The sequence below is a fragment of the Trachurus trachurus genome (genome assembly GCF_905171665.1).
Source record: "Trachurus trachurus genome assembly, chromosome: 1".
Taxonomy (NCBI): Eukaryota; Metazoa; Chordata; class Actinopteri; order Carangiformes; family Carangidae; genus Trachurus; species Trachurus trachurus.
In genome coordinates this window covers 28,505,732-28,524,527 of record NC_139891.1, presented here as the reverse complement: position 1 = coordinate 28,524,527, position 18,796 = coordinate 28,505,732, and the positions used below count along the sequence as shown (strand labels likewise).

The following is an 18,796-nucleotide window of genomic DNA, read 5'->3' as shown; positions in this document are numbered from 1 at the left end:
GCTCTTGATTACTGGCTAAATTAGATTCCATATGCCCCCAAGCGACGGTTGCCAAATAAACTACAGGCGTGGGGGCGGGGGGCAAGAGGCGGAGGAGGAGGAGGAGGAGAAAGGGGATATGAAGATGGGAAATGGTGAAGGACATAGAGAGGAACACAGAGAAAACAAAAAAGGGTGGACGGGCGATCGTTGCCTTCAGCGTATGGGGAAAAAAAGGCAACATGGACGGAGGGTGGAAGGGAAAAAAAGCCTCACACGCTTATAAATAACGCTTTGTATAATTTAAAAGGAACAGAGGGATTGAGGTTTCCAAAAATGAGAAGCAGAGGATGTGTATATTTATATCAAACCATTTCAACTGGACTGCGCAAACACACACACACACACACGTCACAGCCACATAAAAGTCCTGGTTTATTTTCTTCCTGCGTAGATCTTTTGAAGTTCTACATCAGCGTATGGCGAGTTTATTCAAGGATGCGTCTGTATGTGTGCGCTGTGGTAAACAGCGAGAGAAAATGGGAACGAGAGCCAGATAGTGTGAGACAGATATGTAGATTAGAGCTGTAAACCCGGTGCACACACACACACACACACACATATATGCACACACACATACAAAAAGAGAAGGAAGGTCCTCAAAATGCAGCCAACAGCTACATTCTGTCAAACAGTGAAAAACTCTTTCAAACACACTTCCTTAAAATTGGGTCAAGCGAACGAAAATGAGAATGATTTGGCCGTGGAACTCACATTTCACTTTTTTTTTTTTTTTTGGGATGCCTGGACTGAGCCGAGGGGCAGAGATTTAATTGACTGCTCAATGGCAAAAAACAAAGAAAGTGCGTTTCTCTTTGACATTAAAGCACATCATTTTCACAGCGAGCCAAGAAGTAGGATAATATTCATTACGCTGGTTGAACCCTCATCAATAATTGAACCGAAAAGGATATAATATGGAAAAGGGCCATATCCTTGTTAGGGATGGGAACAGACTCTGAGCGCTAACCAGGTCCAGGTGCTAAATGATTAAAGACTAGATCGTCGATAAGCTCCGACATTATCGGTTCTGCTCTCTGTACTGGGAAAATTAAGAAGAGATTTCCAATTTATTATTGCTACATAACATTTATCTTGTGCCTTTTATCTCAGCAGCTCCGTTTCTGAGTAAGACTTGAGTCGATGATTGTATTTTCACCTTTATAAATCCTCTCTGTGGAGGAGGAGGTGGGGGTGCAGCAGCGCTCCCTGCTTTTTAGAGAACTACATGTTCAAATCTCTGGTTACGCTCGTTTCCGCCAGTGCAACAAATCTTTAGCTATGTAAGGTTAAAAAAAAGCAACAAAAGAAAAAAAACACAAGCAGTTTGGGCGTCCTGGTGGCTCAGTCCTCGCTGCAGCAGCCACGGGTTTGAGTCCAACTCATGGTCGTTGTGTTGTGTGCACGTCATCCTCTCTTTCTCTCTCTCCACAGCTTCCCTGTCAACTCTCACTGTCCCTGTCACATCAAAAGGCGGAAAATAAATAAATAAACCACGAGAAAACTGTCAGAAGTCCAGCGTATACAAATGCAGAAATGCACAGTTTGTGACCCCAGTAGCTTATTTTTGATGCGTCGTTGCCCCAGGTGTCTGTATGCATGATGGAGTAAAAATCAAACCATACAAACATACAGACTTGGTTTTTGCAGTTTGCTACTAAAGCTATATATATGAAAATAAATTCTGTTCATTTGTCTATATTATTCAGTATGGTTAACTCCCTTAACTCTTGTTAAAATCTTAACAATTCCTACTCTCCATCTATTTTACCACACTTGCAGAAAACAATGGTACAAAAGGAAGAGAAATATATATAAGATCCAGATCCACTGAAATATAAAACATGAAATCTAAAGATTTTCTCCGATAAAATGGAGCAAAGTAATAATTAGCTTTGGCTGCATATGTATGTCTGCATGCCACAAGAGGAAGCGGTGCACTATGTGGTTATAAATTATAATTCAGTTGACTGCTGCAACAACAGTGAACAGCCAAATTGCCCGGGTTTCAAAGTGGATGTAAGCAAACTGCTTAATATTACATTGTTTTAGTTGGCCTATTTTGTGTTAGTGTGTGTGTGTGTGTGTGCGTATATGGAGCATACTATTCAACACAGTATTTACAGTGCAGCAAGGTGGAGTGCCATTTTAAGTGCCCGAGGCTACGAATCTCTTATTCATAGAACAACAATAACAACACATCTAATGCCAGGGAGCAGAGGCTGTTTTTAAAGAGAGCATGAGGCAGAGGAGGAGAGCAACAGAGCAAGAGATCAAGAACATGAGAAAGAGAGAGGGTGGAGGGGGGGTAGAGCGAGATAGAGGGACAGTGTAAAAAAAAAAAAAAAATAGAGAGAAAGCGGAGGGGGGGGGGGGGGGGGAGGAGGGCGGTTAGGGTCTAAGTCCAGGGAACAATGTCTGTTTTTAACTCAGCTGAAGAAATCGCTCTGAAACATCCATTTATATACTCAACACAGCACTGACCACAGGGGAGACGTGAGTCACTGATGGAGCAGGTGACACAGCATCGGTGAGCGAGTGTGCATGAGTGCGGGAGCAGAGGGGCACTATCGGGAGATAACGAAGACAAAACGCACACGCGCACACCCTTAAAAACCACATGAACCGATAGAGGGAGGCTGAACGGACGGACGGAGGAGAGATGGAGGAAGAGGCCTTTCACTGAGGCATTGTTATTATTATCAACAATAGACCACGGCTCATTTTCTTGGTTGGCTTCTCTCTCCTTAAGATCTGTCCTGAAGGAACCACAGATGCATTTAAAGGACCAGTTCGTCCAAATTACAATTACATAACGGCACCGCATGCATGCATGGCCGTACAGATTTTGATATTCATCTCTGGGCTCTGTGTCAATTCATGCCCGACACGGCTGAGGTGAAAAACATAACGGTGTAGCAGTAAGCCTAGCTCTGTAGCAGGCAGCAAGGTCTATGGATCTAACTATCGACTGTCAAGGTCCAGCGCTTCACGTGGAGAAATGTAGCCCTTTGTTAAATTCATAACAATTTACAGATATTTTTTTCAAAAGGAAAAAAATACAAACAAACACTCACCTTGCTCTTAAGAATCAATATTACATTTCTTACCATCTATCCTTGGATTCATGAAAACCCAGAAATGCCCTACTTTATTAGAAGATGATCCATTGCCTTGAACAGTCTCCCTCCTATTCCTCAAACAAAATAATATGTTCAATCACAAATATTTCATCCAATGTTTAGATCTGAAATAATACTTTCATATTTGTGTTTAGTTGCTGCCTTTGTGGGCCTTACAGTTTTCCAATTACAACCATGTCTTCTGTTATCAAACCTAGACTGGTCATCCCTAGAGCGCTCATATTTTCTATTATGTATGCTGTGAGCAGCAAATGCAAAACTGAATTAAAAATCTCAAAAATGTATGCATCTTTTAAAAAAATATATAAATAGCAAATAATACAGTAATAGTTGCAGTGTCAAAACACCTTTGTCTTCATATTGGGTCTATATATCCCTCTGTGGACTTTATATGGCAAAAGTGCATCAAGCTGTGTACGACGATCAATAAAGCAAACACTGATAACAACAACAGTGCCATGTCCATTATAAAATATTTACAGCAAATACAAACTGAGGCCTGGTCTGGGATGAGGAGGCTACAATGAACACAGAGCAGCTTCTAAACAGACGACTCAGGGCACCTCTGTTCATAAGACAATAAACTACTATGGATTAAGTTGAGTAGTTTAATGTGTGTTTTTTTTTTCCTGCAGTGGCAACAGTTTGATGAGAGGGAATCAAATAAACAGCCCAGGCAGATCAAGAGTGGTAGCTGAAGAGAAACAACATCCACTCTGCACTGAGAAAGTTTTGTTTGGTAATGTGCTTATCCCCATACAGCTTAGTTCAGGATACACATATCTGAGAAAGATCCGCAGTTAAGCTTAGATACACATGCAAAGCACAAGTGTATCTAAGCTCAACTAAGGACTAGGATGCGTTGTTATTTTGAGCTGCAGTGAGAAGAGGCAGGCCGACGTGGGCCGATCACATCTGGGACAAAAAGCAGGAAAAAAAAGGCGTCAAGGTTACCTTCGAGTTCCCTGGTGTAAACTGCAAACAGGCGCAGGCCTTAAATATCACCAACATGTCACTGTGGCCAGAGGAGCCAACAGCAAAGAGAAGTTACAGCATTTCTCTGCTGAGCAGCCTCAGGTTCATGTCTTCAGTTGGTTTCGCTGACACTGTGATGCTGAATCCCCAAAAGAACAAAAAGGTCAGAGACAAAAGACTAAGGGACGGTCCACATGAATACTGGTGTGAGAGCATCTGCAAAAGTATTATAATGTTTTAGTGTTTCATTTGCATGTAAACTGTGTTTTAGGAGGCTAAAACAGGGTGGATTAAATCCAAAATGCATTATAGACAACCAAAACTTGTTTGTTTGTTTTAAAGGCTGATGTCACAGCGCCTGAAACGCACCCATTAAAGGGGAAGTACACAAGTCTGGTCTCTTTTCTGTTTTGCTAACCCCCCTCTCCTCCATGTGCATTTGCTTTCAACGAAGCCGGTGAAAAATCAATCCATGGAGCGGTGGGTAATGGTATTTATCATATATGATGTTACAATGTGTATATTTGTGTAGTTTTTTTTTTTTTTGTCATTAAAGTTTTTTTATTTTCTTTTTTATGTAAACACATACAAACAGACAGTATTGTTTTCAAGTATATAACGGCCCATGATAAATGCTCATATTTGAAACAACCAATCTAAACATTCAACAGTTACATTCACATCAGTGCAGTCAGTCAACACATTGTCACATCATTACATTTGAGAAAGCGGTCCCATGACCTCTTGAAATTGTCCACATCATCATTGATTCTGGCTAACATGTGTTCATATGACACAACCTCCAACATTACCTCTATCCATTTTTTAACATCTGGAGAGGATGTACTTTTCCATACTCTGAGAATCATTCGAGCAGCTGTAACAACCCCTAACTTTATCACTACAAGGTTACATTTGGGTATATTGGGCAGTTCTGTTTGGTCTCCCAGTAGGCACAATCTTGGTGATATCGGTATTGTTAACCCCACCCATTTCCCTATATATTCAAGCACTTTTTCCCAGAATGGGTTAATGAATTTACACTCCCAAATAGCATGCAAGTATGTTCCTGTTTCTTCTTGACATTTCCAACATAAATTATTAGCTAACAGGCCCATTCTATAGAGTTTAGATGGGGTGAAATAAAACCTATGTATTAATTTGTACTGGGTAAATTTCCCCCTAGCCTCCTTTATATATTTCCCTGAGTTTGCTAATATTCTTAGCCAGGTTTCATTATTTAATTCACATCCTAGGTCTTTCTGCCAGACATATTTCAAATTTTGACAGATGTTTTCCTGTAACCCATTAAAGATTCTGTAAAATACAGCTGCCTTGCGTGTTATATCAGGTAATTTAAGAAATTCCATCACTGGATTCTTGTCTTGAATGAGTTGACCCTTAGTTATACTGTCTCTGATTTGTAAGAACTTCCAAAAATTATTTTTACTTTCCAAATTGTATTTTTTCTTAAGTTCTGAAAAAGAAATAAACACTCTATCAGAGTATAGGTCATTTACATTACATATTCCTTTCATAAGCCATTGCTTCCAGTAAACAGTCTTTTTCCCGATACGTATGGCAGGATTGTGCCATATAGAGGCATATGATTGTCTTAGATGTGACATACCACACATCTTATGCACTTCTCTCCAAACAGTCTTAGAATGAGCTAGCACCGGGTTTGAGGAGTAGTCCTGTCCATTAGAAGTTGGTCCATGTGAGAGAACATCCAAAGGCTTGTAGGGGTTTGTTAGTTCCTGTTCAATTTTAATCCAGCTCAGCTCCGGGTCGGTTCCCATCCAATGTTTAGCCAGTCTGAACATTTCAAACGACAGATTATATAGTCTGACATTGGGTAGAGCCAGTCCTCCTATGTTCCTTGGTGACCACATTTTCTTTATGTTAATCCTTGGTCTCTTCTTGTCCCATAAAAAGTCTTTGATAATTGTGTCATATTGCTTAAAGAGCTGTGGCGTTATACAAACAGGTAACATCATGGAAACATAATTGAATTGTGGGGCAACCACCATTTTAATCACATTAATTTTCCCCCATAAACTAAGTTTCAATTTTTCCCATTTGTCCAGATTCAGTTTTATCTTTTGAAGGAGTGGTTCCATATTGGACAACATTATTTCATCTAAATTTGGATTTAACTGAATACCCAAGTATTTCATACCTGAAGGTATCCATTTGAAATTGAAAGATTTAACACAACTAGAGTGACATGTGTTTGACAAAGGCATAGCCTCTGACTTGTGCCAATTTATCTTATAACCTGATAGTTTAGAGTATGTGTTAATACATCCTAATAACACCGGCAGGGAATTGACAGGATCTGCTATGACTGCTAAAATATCGTCAGCATACATAAAAAGCTTGTGCTCTCTTCCCCCCGCAGACACACCTTTGATTCTCATATTAGCTCTGATTGCTGAGGCCAGTGGTTCCAATACTATCGTGAAGAGTAGTGGAGAGAGAGCGCATCCCTGTCTGGTCCCTCTGGAAAGGCAGAATAAGTTTGATGTCAGCCCATTTGTGAGGACAGCTGCTCTCGGGTTGGAATAAAGTATCTTCACCCAGTTACAGAAATCAGTCCCAAATCCAAATTTGGAAAGGGCTAACATGAGAAACCCCCACTCCACCCGGTCAAAAGCCTTCTCGGCGTCAAGTGAGAGGGCTGCGACCGGTATCGAACTGGAGCGGTTCCTATGTATGAGATGTATGAGTCTCCGCATATTATCCGCTGAGGACCTATTTTTAATAAATCCTACTTGATCACCATGTATGATGTCTGGTAACACCTTCCCTACACGTGACGCCAGTGTCTTTGTCAGAATTTTGAAATCTACACCAAGAAGGCTTACAGGTCTGAAATTAGATGGTTCTGATGTATCTCTATCCTTTTTAGGGATTAGAGTAATTAATGCATCATTAAATGAGTCAGGCAGAGCACCTGTTTCAAATGCTTCTCCATATACTTTAAGTAGAACGGGGGCCAAGATATCAATATACTTCTTGTAGTATTCAACTGGGAAGCCATCCATTCCTGGTGACTTCCCAGTTTTCATGGAGAGAATGGTAGCTTTAATCTCTTCTTCTGTTATAGGAGCATCCAGCTGTTTTTTTTGTTCATTTGATATATTAGGCATGTTGAGACCTGCGAAAAATGTCTCCGCTTCTTCTGTATCAAGCGTACAGGTGGATGTGTAGAGGTCTTTATAAAACTTTTCAAAGGTCTCATTAATGTCTTTTGATGAAGTCACTATTCCATTGTCTTTTTTAATCATTGGAATGTTATTAGAGTTGTCTTGTTGTTTCAATTGTCGGGCTAATAATTTGCCATTCTTTTCACCTCCTTCATAAAAATTGGACTTGAGTCTGAATAAAGCATATTCAGCTTTTTTATTATATATATCATGTAACTGATATTTCAAATTACATATGGTTTGGTATAATTGATCTGAATGATGCCTTGCCAGGTCTTTCTCCAAATTACGTATCTCTTGGTCTAATCTTGCTTCTTTCTTTCTATTTTCTTTTTTCAATTTTGAAGAGTGGGCAATGATTTTCCCTCTTATGAATGCCTTAGATGCTTCCCAAACGGAGGATATTTTTCCTGTGGAACCAATATTTGTTTCAAAGAAAAATTTAAGGTCCTCTGATAATGCGTCACTAAAAGATTTGTCTTTCAGCAGCATGGTATTGAGTCTCCAGCGACCCCTTCTTATTTTATCTGTATTCAGGTCAATATGTAATTCCACTGTGCCATGATCACTAAGGGCAATGGCACCTATCTCACAGTTCACAACTGAATCTACTAACGTGTTTGATATCAGGAAAAAATCAATCCTTGAATGTGATTTGTGGCAGTGAGAGTAAAAGGTGTATTCTCTCTCACGTGGGTTTACTAATCTCCATATATCTACCAAATTAAGGTCCTCTGCCAACATTTTAATTGCAGCTCTGTCTTTTGGTGAAGATTTACCACTGGGTCTGCTCCTGTCAATCATCCCATCCATTACCTGATTGAAGTCACCTGCCATTATAACCTGACCTTCCATATGTCCTATCACTTTATTGATTTCATGGAAAAAATCAGGCTCCTCTTTGTTTGGAGCATAGATATTACATAATATTGTCCTAATCCCATTGATCAAGGCTTCAATACAGATAAATCGTCCTTCCATGTCACTGTGTTGTTTTAGCATGACAAAGCTCAAGTTTTTATTAATGAGAATCATCACCCCATTCCTTTTGGTCGAGTAGGAGCTATGATAGATCTTCCCCACCCAACCTCTTTTAAATTTCATTGCCTCTTCATCCCCCAATATATGTGACTCTTGGATAAATACTATATCTGTATTTTTGGATTTTAAATACGTCAGAACCTTCTTCCTTTTAATGTAGTTCCCACATCCATTTATGTTCCACGATATGATATTAATATACCTGTCAGCAATACTTCTCAGGTTTGTAATAGTACTGTGACCGTGACTGCAATTTATCCATCATGGTTGTAATTTTCACACACACAAAAAAAAAATGTTTAAACTGTTCAGAGCATTATTAGGCCAACACACTGTCTTAACACACAAAACCAACATAAACAAAAACAACGAACCCCCAAGCAAAGCAACCCAGAACTTACGGTTGCTAAGCGACCCCCTCCCGTCCTGACTGAACACGGACTGAACTAAAAAACCTTGACTTGGTCCGTGGGGCGTGGTTTCCTAGGCAACCCAACCATCCGGCCCCGACAAATCCATCAAAATAAAAGTTACCTTATTTCCATGAATTCACATACACTCCGCCATGTTCTCATTATCAAGTCCCGTGGTCCTATTTTGGATCTTGCATAAACCTCTCTGCCTCCTTGCTGTCTCGGAACGTTTTCTTTTGTCCCTTCCATGTAAAGATGAGTGTTGCAGGGTATACGAGCCTGTGTCTCACATTAAGCTCGTGCAGGTGTCTCTTTAGCGGGTTGAATGCTTTTCTTTTCTCTGCCAGCTCCCTCGTCAGGTCTTCAAAAAAAGACAGCTTGCAGCCCTCCCACTCGATTCCACGTTTCTCCTTTGCCACCTGTAGCACCTTGTCTCGTGCTGATGAACGTAGGAAGCGTATCATGATGGTCCGAGGTGGTTGATTCGGGTCAGGCATGGGGGCGAGAGATCGATGCGCGCGTTCTATCTCGAAACCAGAGCCAGTGAGACCGAGCCCCTCAGACAGAATCTTCTCTGTATACTGCATCATTTTGCCCGTCTCCTCTTTACCTTCTTTCAGTCCCACCATCCTGATATTATTCCTTCTGCTTCGGTTTTCAAGGTCTTCCACACGTGTCCACAGTACTTCCAATCTTTTATCACATTTCTCCACGTTTTTCTCCATCCCTGCATGCATGTCTTCCATGTCCGATATCCGCTGTTCTGCTTCTCCAAGTCGTTCTTGAATGTTTTCCACCGAGTCTTTTAGTTCTTTTGTTGTCTCTTTAATCGCGACCACGTCCCCCGCCACTATTTGCAGAGTAGCGCTCATTTTTCGTATTTCCTCAAACATATTTTCATCTATGTTTTTTCCAGCGCCAGGGTCGTTTGCATTTTTCGGCAGGGGTCTGCTGTTCTCTGGTGTCGTCGCAGGCGACGTGTTCCAAGGTGGTGGACTGACTCTCGTAGCGTTAACGTTAGCTTGCTTGCTTCTAGTCGCCGGCGCCGCGCCTTTGAAAAAGTTAGCCTTGTTATTGTTTGCCATTTCGTCGAGAAGTCGCACACTGTCGGTCCACTACGAACAATAGGTCTGTTTAAGTAGAGGCCACTAGTATTATGTTGAAAAACGGAGTGTATGTTTCTTAAATTATGTAATTAGTTGATGGTCGTCTGGGGCTCTCCTAGTGTGCCGCCATCTTTCCCGACGGTCCCACGTGACTCCATATTTGTGTAGTTTAATCTGTCATTAACAAGAGATTATAGGTTAGGGGGCGCGTTTGTGTCGCAGTGCAGCAGAGACGAGAGCTGGGACACCGGGGTCGGAGGCTCTGATCTTGCAAAGTTGGTTTTCAGCCAAGAGAGGCTAGGTGGAAGGCAGATAACCTCCATTCTCCCTGGAACAAGTTACAATAAAAAAATTTTAACCAGCACTATTACTCTGAAGCTGTTTCATTAAGGTAAAAATGTAGCAGAGTTGAGGTAAACATCTTGCATAGTTCCTCTTTAAATCGCCAGTAATCGATATGTTTGGACTGGCACGACCTCCAGTCAATGTTCTTGTGTTTAGTCAAGTTATAATGTTTGGAGTTTGTACACAGCGCACCAGCTTTCCACTTCTTCTCCACTTTCAGTGTATTTGTGTGGCAGCGTTACAGCGCCAAAAACAGGTTAGTTATCAGTTATTGTAATCTTATGGCAACTGCAGAAGTTAATTTGTTTATTTGGAAGAAGATGCAAATGAGATCATGAATGAATGAGATGGGGGGAAAACAACACGATTAGTTGACTTAAGGCAAAACCTGACAAATCAGATTCAACTATGAAAATTCTTAGTCAAGGACACTGCTGGTACACAGACATTTCAATGCCGTTTTTATGGAAAACTTTGAGAATTAACAAGAAATGTGGAGAAGGCCTCATTTTGGATGGACTGCTCAGTTGACTTCCTTCTCCCTAACAAGCTGACTGAGGTAGAGGAGCAGCTGGTAGAGATGAAGAGCTTGCTTTTCTCACCATGTGGTATTAGCACCAGAATCTCTGGTCACTCTCTCCTACAGAGACCTGAGCCTCGGGGGCGACTGTGGATACGTGAGCGGAGGGTGAGGTCGTGCCCAGAGAGCATGAAGGCAAAGGTCTGCAGAGGAGCAGCATCTTGGAGCATGGATCACTGAGCTCCTCCGTCGTCTCCTCCTCCTCCTTCTTCCCTCTTACTGTAGTGTCACGTCTTTTCAACATGGAGCCCAGAGCTGAGATGAAGACTCCCTCAGGAAGAACTGGAATGTGAAACCCGTCATCCTCTTCCTCCTAAGACTAGACTGTCACACTGGACCATCTCACCTGTGTGAACCCAGCACTGTGGTGACCTTTCTGGAGTCTTTCAGCTGGTAATTGGACTCACATGTGCTTGTTGCCGTTTGCCCTGCACAAGCCTGATGGGTTTTCTACCTGCTACTACAGCCAAAAGGGAGCAGATGTGATTTATATAGTGAAGAACAGATTATAACTTTTTACAGGTATAAAAGAGATGATTTGAATATTCCACTAAGTATTTTCCAGGAGAAAAAAAAATGCAGGAAGAAACCGTCCTTTTGGAAGCAAAAAGAAAAATCCTGTTTAATCAAACGTCTTGCACAATAACTGTCATTACTGACATTTCTCTCTCAAATTGCATCTTACACTGAGCAGTCTAGAGGGGGATGAGGCACTCGCCTCAGACGTCCTGAGTCATTTCACTGATTTACGGGATAAAAAAGCGAGCGGCGCAGCCATCATCTCTTCTGCTCAAAAGTCAGAAAGCTGTTATCAATTTTTTACTCTTCCCACCAATGCACAAAACTCCTTATATGGGAGACGTGGGATGCGATGTGAAGACGCACAGTATGGAGCTCAGCTCAGTCGATCATATATTCACAACGCTGAGACACAAGCTTCGTGGTGATAAGAGAACGCTCGCAGGAGTTCAATACGAAAAAAAAAAATGTTTAAGCCTGATGCTGTAGAAGACATCAACAACACACAGACACTTCCTTCCTGCCCCATCCATCAGCTGATATCAAGATCAACCTGAGCTTAACTGAGATCCTCTTCAGCTTTACACAATTTGGGCCTAAGCCACATGTATATAACTCAATAAAAGTGACTAAAAAAAGAAGTACAGGGGAAAAGAAGAGGAGTGTGTGTTTCCTTATATGGTAAAATATTCTCATTATAAAAGATATCTGGTTACTTTATTTGAAAAAAGTCATATCATTAGTGGATAGTGGAGATGTCGCAACTAGCCAATAGAAGAGATCGGTACCAGGCCCCCGGCCCGGGGATAATTTAATGGATTGTATTGGCTAAAGTAAGACAGATCAAAATCCAGTCCCATCATTACTGTGCTCTCTCTATACACAAGTGTTGCAGCTGCTTTTAGATACAGCCAGGTTGTCCTGTGCAGCATCTAATGTGCACAATACATCCCCAAAAAACATCTGGTCTGACATCTGGTTTAAAATATTGATCACTTTTGTGCTCGCACAGTATAGACAAGGTTCCTTCAAGGAAATTGGTAATCAAAGTGGTGCAGGTTCTTGTCACGAGAGGGTTGTTGTTCTGTCGTGTCGTCTTAGGCTCCAACTGCTGTAAATCTGACCGACGTTATGAAGAGCAAAAATATTGAACAAAAAAAACCAAAATATCATTGTGGCATCATTTGCCACGGTGCCAAAATAAATCTCATTCTCAGTGTGAGGTTTATATTTTCATTCCCAATACTGGAAAAGACAAAAAAAAATAAAAAGATGTCAACATTGCCTCAGCCCCGGGGGGTTGATTGCTTTAAACATTTAGTCGTGTCTTCAGATGATTTCATTACTAAAATTGTTTTCAGGATTTCAAGACTAATAATACACAAAAATACTTGATTAAAAGCCGTATATAGGTCAAACTGCACATGAAATTAATGTTACACCTCTACCACAACAACACAGCACCTTACCTGGACAACAAATGTGACCTACTCAGGTTAAACTGTCAGCAATATGTCTCTTTTTTTTTCTAACTGGGAATTATGTCCAAACATAATGTTGCTATGGCCACATCAGCACATGCACAACAGAGAGCTAACGTTGATGCAACCCCCTTGCAACGGCTACAATTATCTCTGTCTAGACACTGACATGACAGTGCGAGCACAAAGACAAAGCACAGCAGTATTAAGTCCATCAGTGCAGCTGTTCTGGTCCGCAGTGCAACGAAAAAAAAAAAAAAAAAACTGAGCCAAACCACAGGAGAGGTTGTGGAGCATGGACTCGTATAAAACTCCTGAGTCTCATGTTTTACAAGCTAACCTCAACTCCACTGTGTTTTTTTACGAGGACATGATGATCATGTCATGTCTCAGCAGAAGGAACACGGGGTCCAAACCACAGAGGAGCTGCTTAAAATAAGACACAACACGGCTCTTGACAGGTTCTGAAATCCTGTCTGCAATTAACATTATTGTTGTTAATAATGAGACAGGATTGAACACCGTGGGCTCTCAGCGATGGCCTTGTCAGACAAATCTCTTTACTATAATGGAAATCCCCTCCCAAAAAAAAGAAAATTCAATAAAACTTGATCGTCAAGAATATTCTTCTCCAATCTACTTTGTCTCCATTTTCACCTACAAAGCAATAATGTTGCCAAGTCTATGTTTTGTTTCGCTCTGTCTATAAATGATAAATGGTTATACTAGTTAACTCATTTATAAAAGTCTTTACATTTACTGTTCTGGTGGAAGAAAGATGCGGTGAATAGGATATAATGTGTTTATGTTTCTGCTGTCACCAACAATGAATGTTTGGAGTAAATAGAGAGTTAGATAATTCTGGAAATAAAACTATGTTGTGAAGTTGCAGTTGTAAAAAACAAAGAAAGCTGGATAACCTACTGACCTGACTTCACCATCCAGGATGAAGACCAACACTGAACTAGGGGTGTAACGATACATCGATTCAATGACCAACGAGTCAATAGCACTGATCCTACATGAAAACATTGATCAGAAATTGATACATATTTGTTGGGCGATTTTATTTTGAAAATCCCCTGGTTTTCCCCGTCTGTTTCCAGCCTAAGCAGCTAGAAACAAAGGTCATCTACTGTCGTCCCTCTCGGGAATAATTCAGCAGTGTAGAAATATTGATATGATATTTAGTTGCTTTTTGTGGTTTGATGAGGAATGAAAGTGATTGAAATCATATATATATTGTCACATATTGATCACTGACTTGTGTGATATCTACAAATATCGAGTTGTTGTCCATTGAATCGATTTTTACTCCCTGGCTTTCAACGCATGAGACTCTGCTCTTGTTTTAATGTTTTACGGTTTGCTTTTATTTATTGTTTTATTGTTTCTAATTGCTTTTAAAAACAATGAAACAACTACTCTACTGTCTGTTTTATTTATTTTATTGCCTTTAATTGTTTTATGTCTCTATGTACAGCTTTGTTTCAACTATGGGTGTTTTAAAGTGCTATATAAATAAAGTTGAGTTGAGATACAATATCGTATTGTGATGTAACTTGTGATTTACACCCCTGCAGTACACTGGACTGAAGTTATTGTCAAGAATATGCTTGAAATGAGTTGCTGTTATACATGACGAGGTGATTTAGAGGTAAAAATGTCAATTGTAAATACACGTTAGATTTGAAGTACAGAGGTTGGAAAATCTGAATTTCCCAGGAGTGCCTCCTGACAGGAGCGCTGGTGAGGATGATTGAGCCCGAGTCCGCGGAGCGCAGTCTCATTACACTGGTAATCTGAGTGGTTGACAGTCACACTAGTCAGTATGATCTAAATATAAAGACAGGGTGGAAACGACGGCTTCTGCCACAGGAATGTAAAGCGCAAGTTGATATAATGAAAATCCTACTGTCAATTTATCGGAGCTTTCGGTTCTGTAAGTCGCTCAGGCCCGTTCGCTCAGCTCATTCATTTCTCCTCACAAATGCTTCCCTGTTCAGTCGCTCATCTCCGCCGCCCGGGCCTGATGTAGAGGTCTCTTGGTGTGCATTAGACCACGGAGGAGTCATAAAAATTAACTCCTAAGAACTGACCTGATCCATTGACCGTGCAACCTTGAAACCTGCGTGCACACACACACACGCGCACGCACACACACCTCCGCGCTGGGTTGTCAATTGCCTTAAAAGTGGCGGTCATGCTTGAGAGCACATGGATTTCATTCACCCCACAGCTAAATGGAACCAACACGCTTGCCCACACACATTTCATTAAAGCGCCCTGCTAGACTTAGTTTGGCACAGTATGAGTCAGGGGAGTTAGAGGACCTGACTGAGATGAAACACACACACACACACATACGGAGCCAACGCCTGAAAAGGGTACTACATTTATTACGGCGCTGTCCTCGCCCAAACTGTTCTGTCCATCCTAATCCCTTCAACAAATAAAAGAGGAGGACTTTAAATCAGCCACAGGTTTCTACAAGTTCTCTATTGGACGCTGGCGCTGGAGTCACACCTGGGTCCAATTGTGTTTGAAAAACTGTCAGAAATGGGAAGTGTTTTGTGTGAATCAATCTAGCGCCGTCATACAGACGAGGCTCCTCTGCCCTTAGGGTTATTAAATTGGTTCCTTTGTGCCAGACGAGTGAATCCATCACAGGAAACAGTCGGAGGGAACTTTTTTTTTTCGCCGCCTCACCTGTAGGTTGTGTCTCTCCAGCCTCATCTCCAGGACGTTGTTCTGCTCCTCCAAACGCAGACGCTCTGCCTCCAAATCTTCAATTTTCTGCCTGGAAAAGAAAAAAATACATATGAATATGTGTATGTATATGAATCTTTCATGTGCCAGGGTTTTTGTGATGTGTGCGCTAAACTACCTGAGTATGCTGACTTCTTCCTTGGTGGCTGAAAAGCTGCCGTCAGCTGCTGAGGCCTGCTGCTTCTTCAGAGCCTCCATCTCCAGCTCCACCTGGGACAAACAGAAAAAAGAAAGAAGACGATGGGCCTGTTGCATGAATGGCGGCCGGCCCGGCCCACCTTTTGGCCATGTGCCTGGCAAAAACCCGTTTTGCCTGCAGATAAATCCCGAGGACTCTCTTCCAGTGTGCTGCTATCTTTTCGGGACAGATATCCAGACAAACAGATATATCCTTTATACGCCATTACACTGACTCATTTTCCCATTTCTATTTCACAGTGCCCTCGTTTTTTTTTTGTTTTTGTTTTTTCTTCCCCCCTCCCTCTAGTCCTTGTTTTTAGTCCGCCTGTGTCTTGGTTACTTTTCTCTCTGATCTCGTTCTCCTCTCTGCAATTATCCCTCATTTCCATTTGCACACCCATTTGCCTCTCTGTCTGACTGCATCTGTCCGTCTCTCGGCTCATCCTCACTCCCAGTCTTCCCAAGACGAATAAGTAATTACTGCTATACCAGACAGGTGGATTTCACACGTCAATACTCATTGCCATGGCTATGTTGATGTCTCCCTGGCAACAAGGAGCCATGAAAAGGGGAGAGATCGTAGAACGAGTGGTGAAGACATAAAAACAGAGTCACAGAAAATGTTTTAAGGGGCCCGGTCACGCCTGTCAACTCTTTGTTTTATCCTGGTTTTATGTCATATTTTGAAATGTGTCAATTGTTTTGTGTCTTTTCAATAAATTTCACAAATATTTTCTTCTATTTTATTTCATTTGTATTATTTAATGTCACTCACAGGGCATATTATCTTGACATTGTAACCTGGAAATGATAGTTTAAACACCCTATCCCCATTAATGTCACTTGAGGACTCACATACATGATCCTAAATAAGACTGCCCCTTTGAAAAGGGTTGCAGGACCAACACAGAGGCATTAAAGCATCTGTGACTCACAGTGAGGCACAGCACATCTGCTGAGATAACAGGCGCAACTAAAAAGGTACTTGAGACTGCAAACTTGAGTAAAAGAAAAGATGTGATAGAAATAGAAGCAAAGAAAAAGTTTATTTTGGCAAAACTTTCCAGCGCTCTTAGCGAGTAAAACTCAATGTTTGATGCTGAACTCTTCGCGACTACTAAGTGAACATCTGTTAATGCTAATGGTGGCAAAATTTTACATGTAGCACCTTAATGGATGTGTTACAATGTGTGTGACTGTTTTGATGTCACTAATGGCCCCACAGAATTAATATATTTAAATTTTTTTGCACTATTGTTTGTTGTTTTTTGGGGTTTATGGTCAAATACGTCCAACACACTGCATCGATTCTTCCGTATGACACAGACAGAAGCTCTACCAACACCATGCGTGGGAGTTTGTGTGTTAGTGTAAGTGTTTACTAACTGTTTGTAGCTGCAGTTTGAGCGCTCCGGTCTCTTCTTGGGCTTTGGACAGCTGGGCCTGAGATGACAGACGAGACAAAAGAAGGGGGGGAAAGTTAGAGAAGAAAAATTAATTTCTGTCCTTTCCCTCCTGATTCACAGTATTGACACACAGAGCAGCCGCAGCAGCACCAGGCACAGCCATACATTAACCAAAGACTGCAGTTCATTCAGGATCTGAAACACTGACACACCGGCCGGCCAAACAGCCTTCTTCTTCTTTTTTTTTCTTTTGAACTCCAGTGTTGCTCACGATTCCCCCGTGAGCCACTGCAGCACTTTTATCACTCCATCAGTTTTAACTTGCCCACTAATTAAGAACACTGATTGTGTGGACAGGGAGCAGCTGAGCATCACACATTTGCAGTGTCATTAGCTATGTGCAAAGTACCAGCCGACAACATGCACACTAAACCGGCCGACAACTTTAAATTCAATGAGAAATGTAATTGAATTCAAGAGTATTTTCATAACAAAACACTTGGGTATATTGAGGGCAAAGTTTGAGATTTGTTGTGTATATAGAGGACACAGGAGGTGGCTATAAATACAGGTATATAATGTGCACTACCTCCATCTCTGCATTGTGGCTCTGTGTCTTCTGCAGGATGTCCTCTGCTTCTCTGAGCCGCTTGCTGAGTTGAGGAGAGTATTCGGTTGGCGCCAGCTCGTTGTCGTAGGACTCCAGTATAGCTCGCATCCCATCGCGCTCCTGTAACACACACGTACACACATTAAAGGGATAGTTCAACATTTTGGCCCATTGCCATAATCCCTATAGTCTTAGCAGTAGGTTTGTTACCTTAAATTGTCGGTGCAAGCTATTTTTAGAATGGCGGAGAAGAGCCGCGAGCTGCTCAGAGCTACGCTACGGAGGCTAATGGGATTTCTTGGTTTCCCTCATCGAACTCATCAAATACACAATCCGACAACTGCAAAACGCTCTCATGGACAAATTGTGACCTGCACATTCACATTACGATACAGAGTTGTTTATATAGGGATTATGGCAAAATGTTGAACTATCCCTTTAACATAACCATACCAAATGAAAATCCAGCCCTATACACATATATATGCACATTTAAATGTCATAGAGAAAGAAGGAAGTCATGACATTACAGAATTTTGCGCCAACAGATGTGTAATGTCTTTGTTTATGTACGTGACTAAATTAGGAAGGTTTAAAGCTCTTTGATGTTTTTTCGGATTTCTCCCGTGTTACTTATGTACGGCTGTTTGGTGTTGGTAATATGACAGGCAAAATGCCTTTGTAAATGAGGAACAAAGTATGAGGCAGCTGTGCGTTTCACATCCGCGCTGCGACAAGAGAGGCTCAGGGTTCTGGTCATGCTCATTTGCATTTCTCTCCTCATGTAATAATCAAATCAAAGACAAACGTCTCTGTAGACGAAGAATAAAGAATAAATCAAAACATTAAATCAGTGAGTCATGACAGAGCAATGTCTTTGCAAACAAAGCAATATAACATCATGCCGTTTCATCTCTCTTCTCTGAGATGGGATCCTTCAAAAATTCACATTTTTCTCCTTCGTAACACTGGAATGA

General features: G+C 41.3%; 1 protein-coding gene across 1 annotated transcript in view; it reads right to left on the bottom strand.

The window, feature by feature from the left end:
* Positions 1-18,796, bottom strand: part of mad1l1 (mitotic arrest deficient 1 like 1) — a gene marked incomplete at its 5' end in the record, with an annotated part of 78,633 nt that overhangs the window by 43,160 nt on the left and 16,677 nt on the right. Inside the window, 4 exons of the mRNA XM_083974748.1 lie at positions 15,564-15,654; positions 15,742-15,833; positions 17,190-17,246; positions 17,799-17,939. Of these exons, the coding sequence (XP_083830874.1) occupies positions 15,564-15,654; positions 15,742-15,833; positions 17,190-17,246; positions 17,799-17,939 (381 nt within the window). The remainder of the gene's footprint in view (positions 1-15,563; positions 15,655-15,741; positions 15,834-17,189; positions 17,247-17,798; positions 17,940-18,796) is intronic.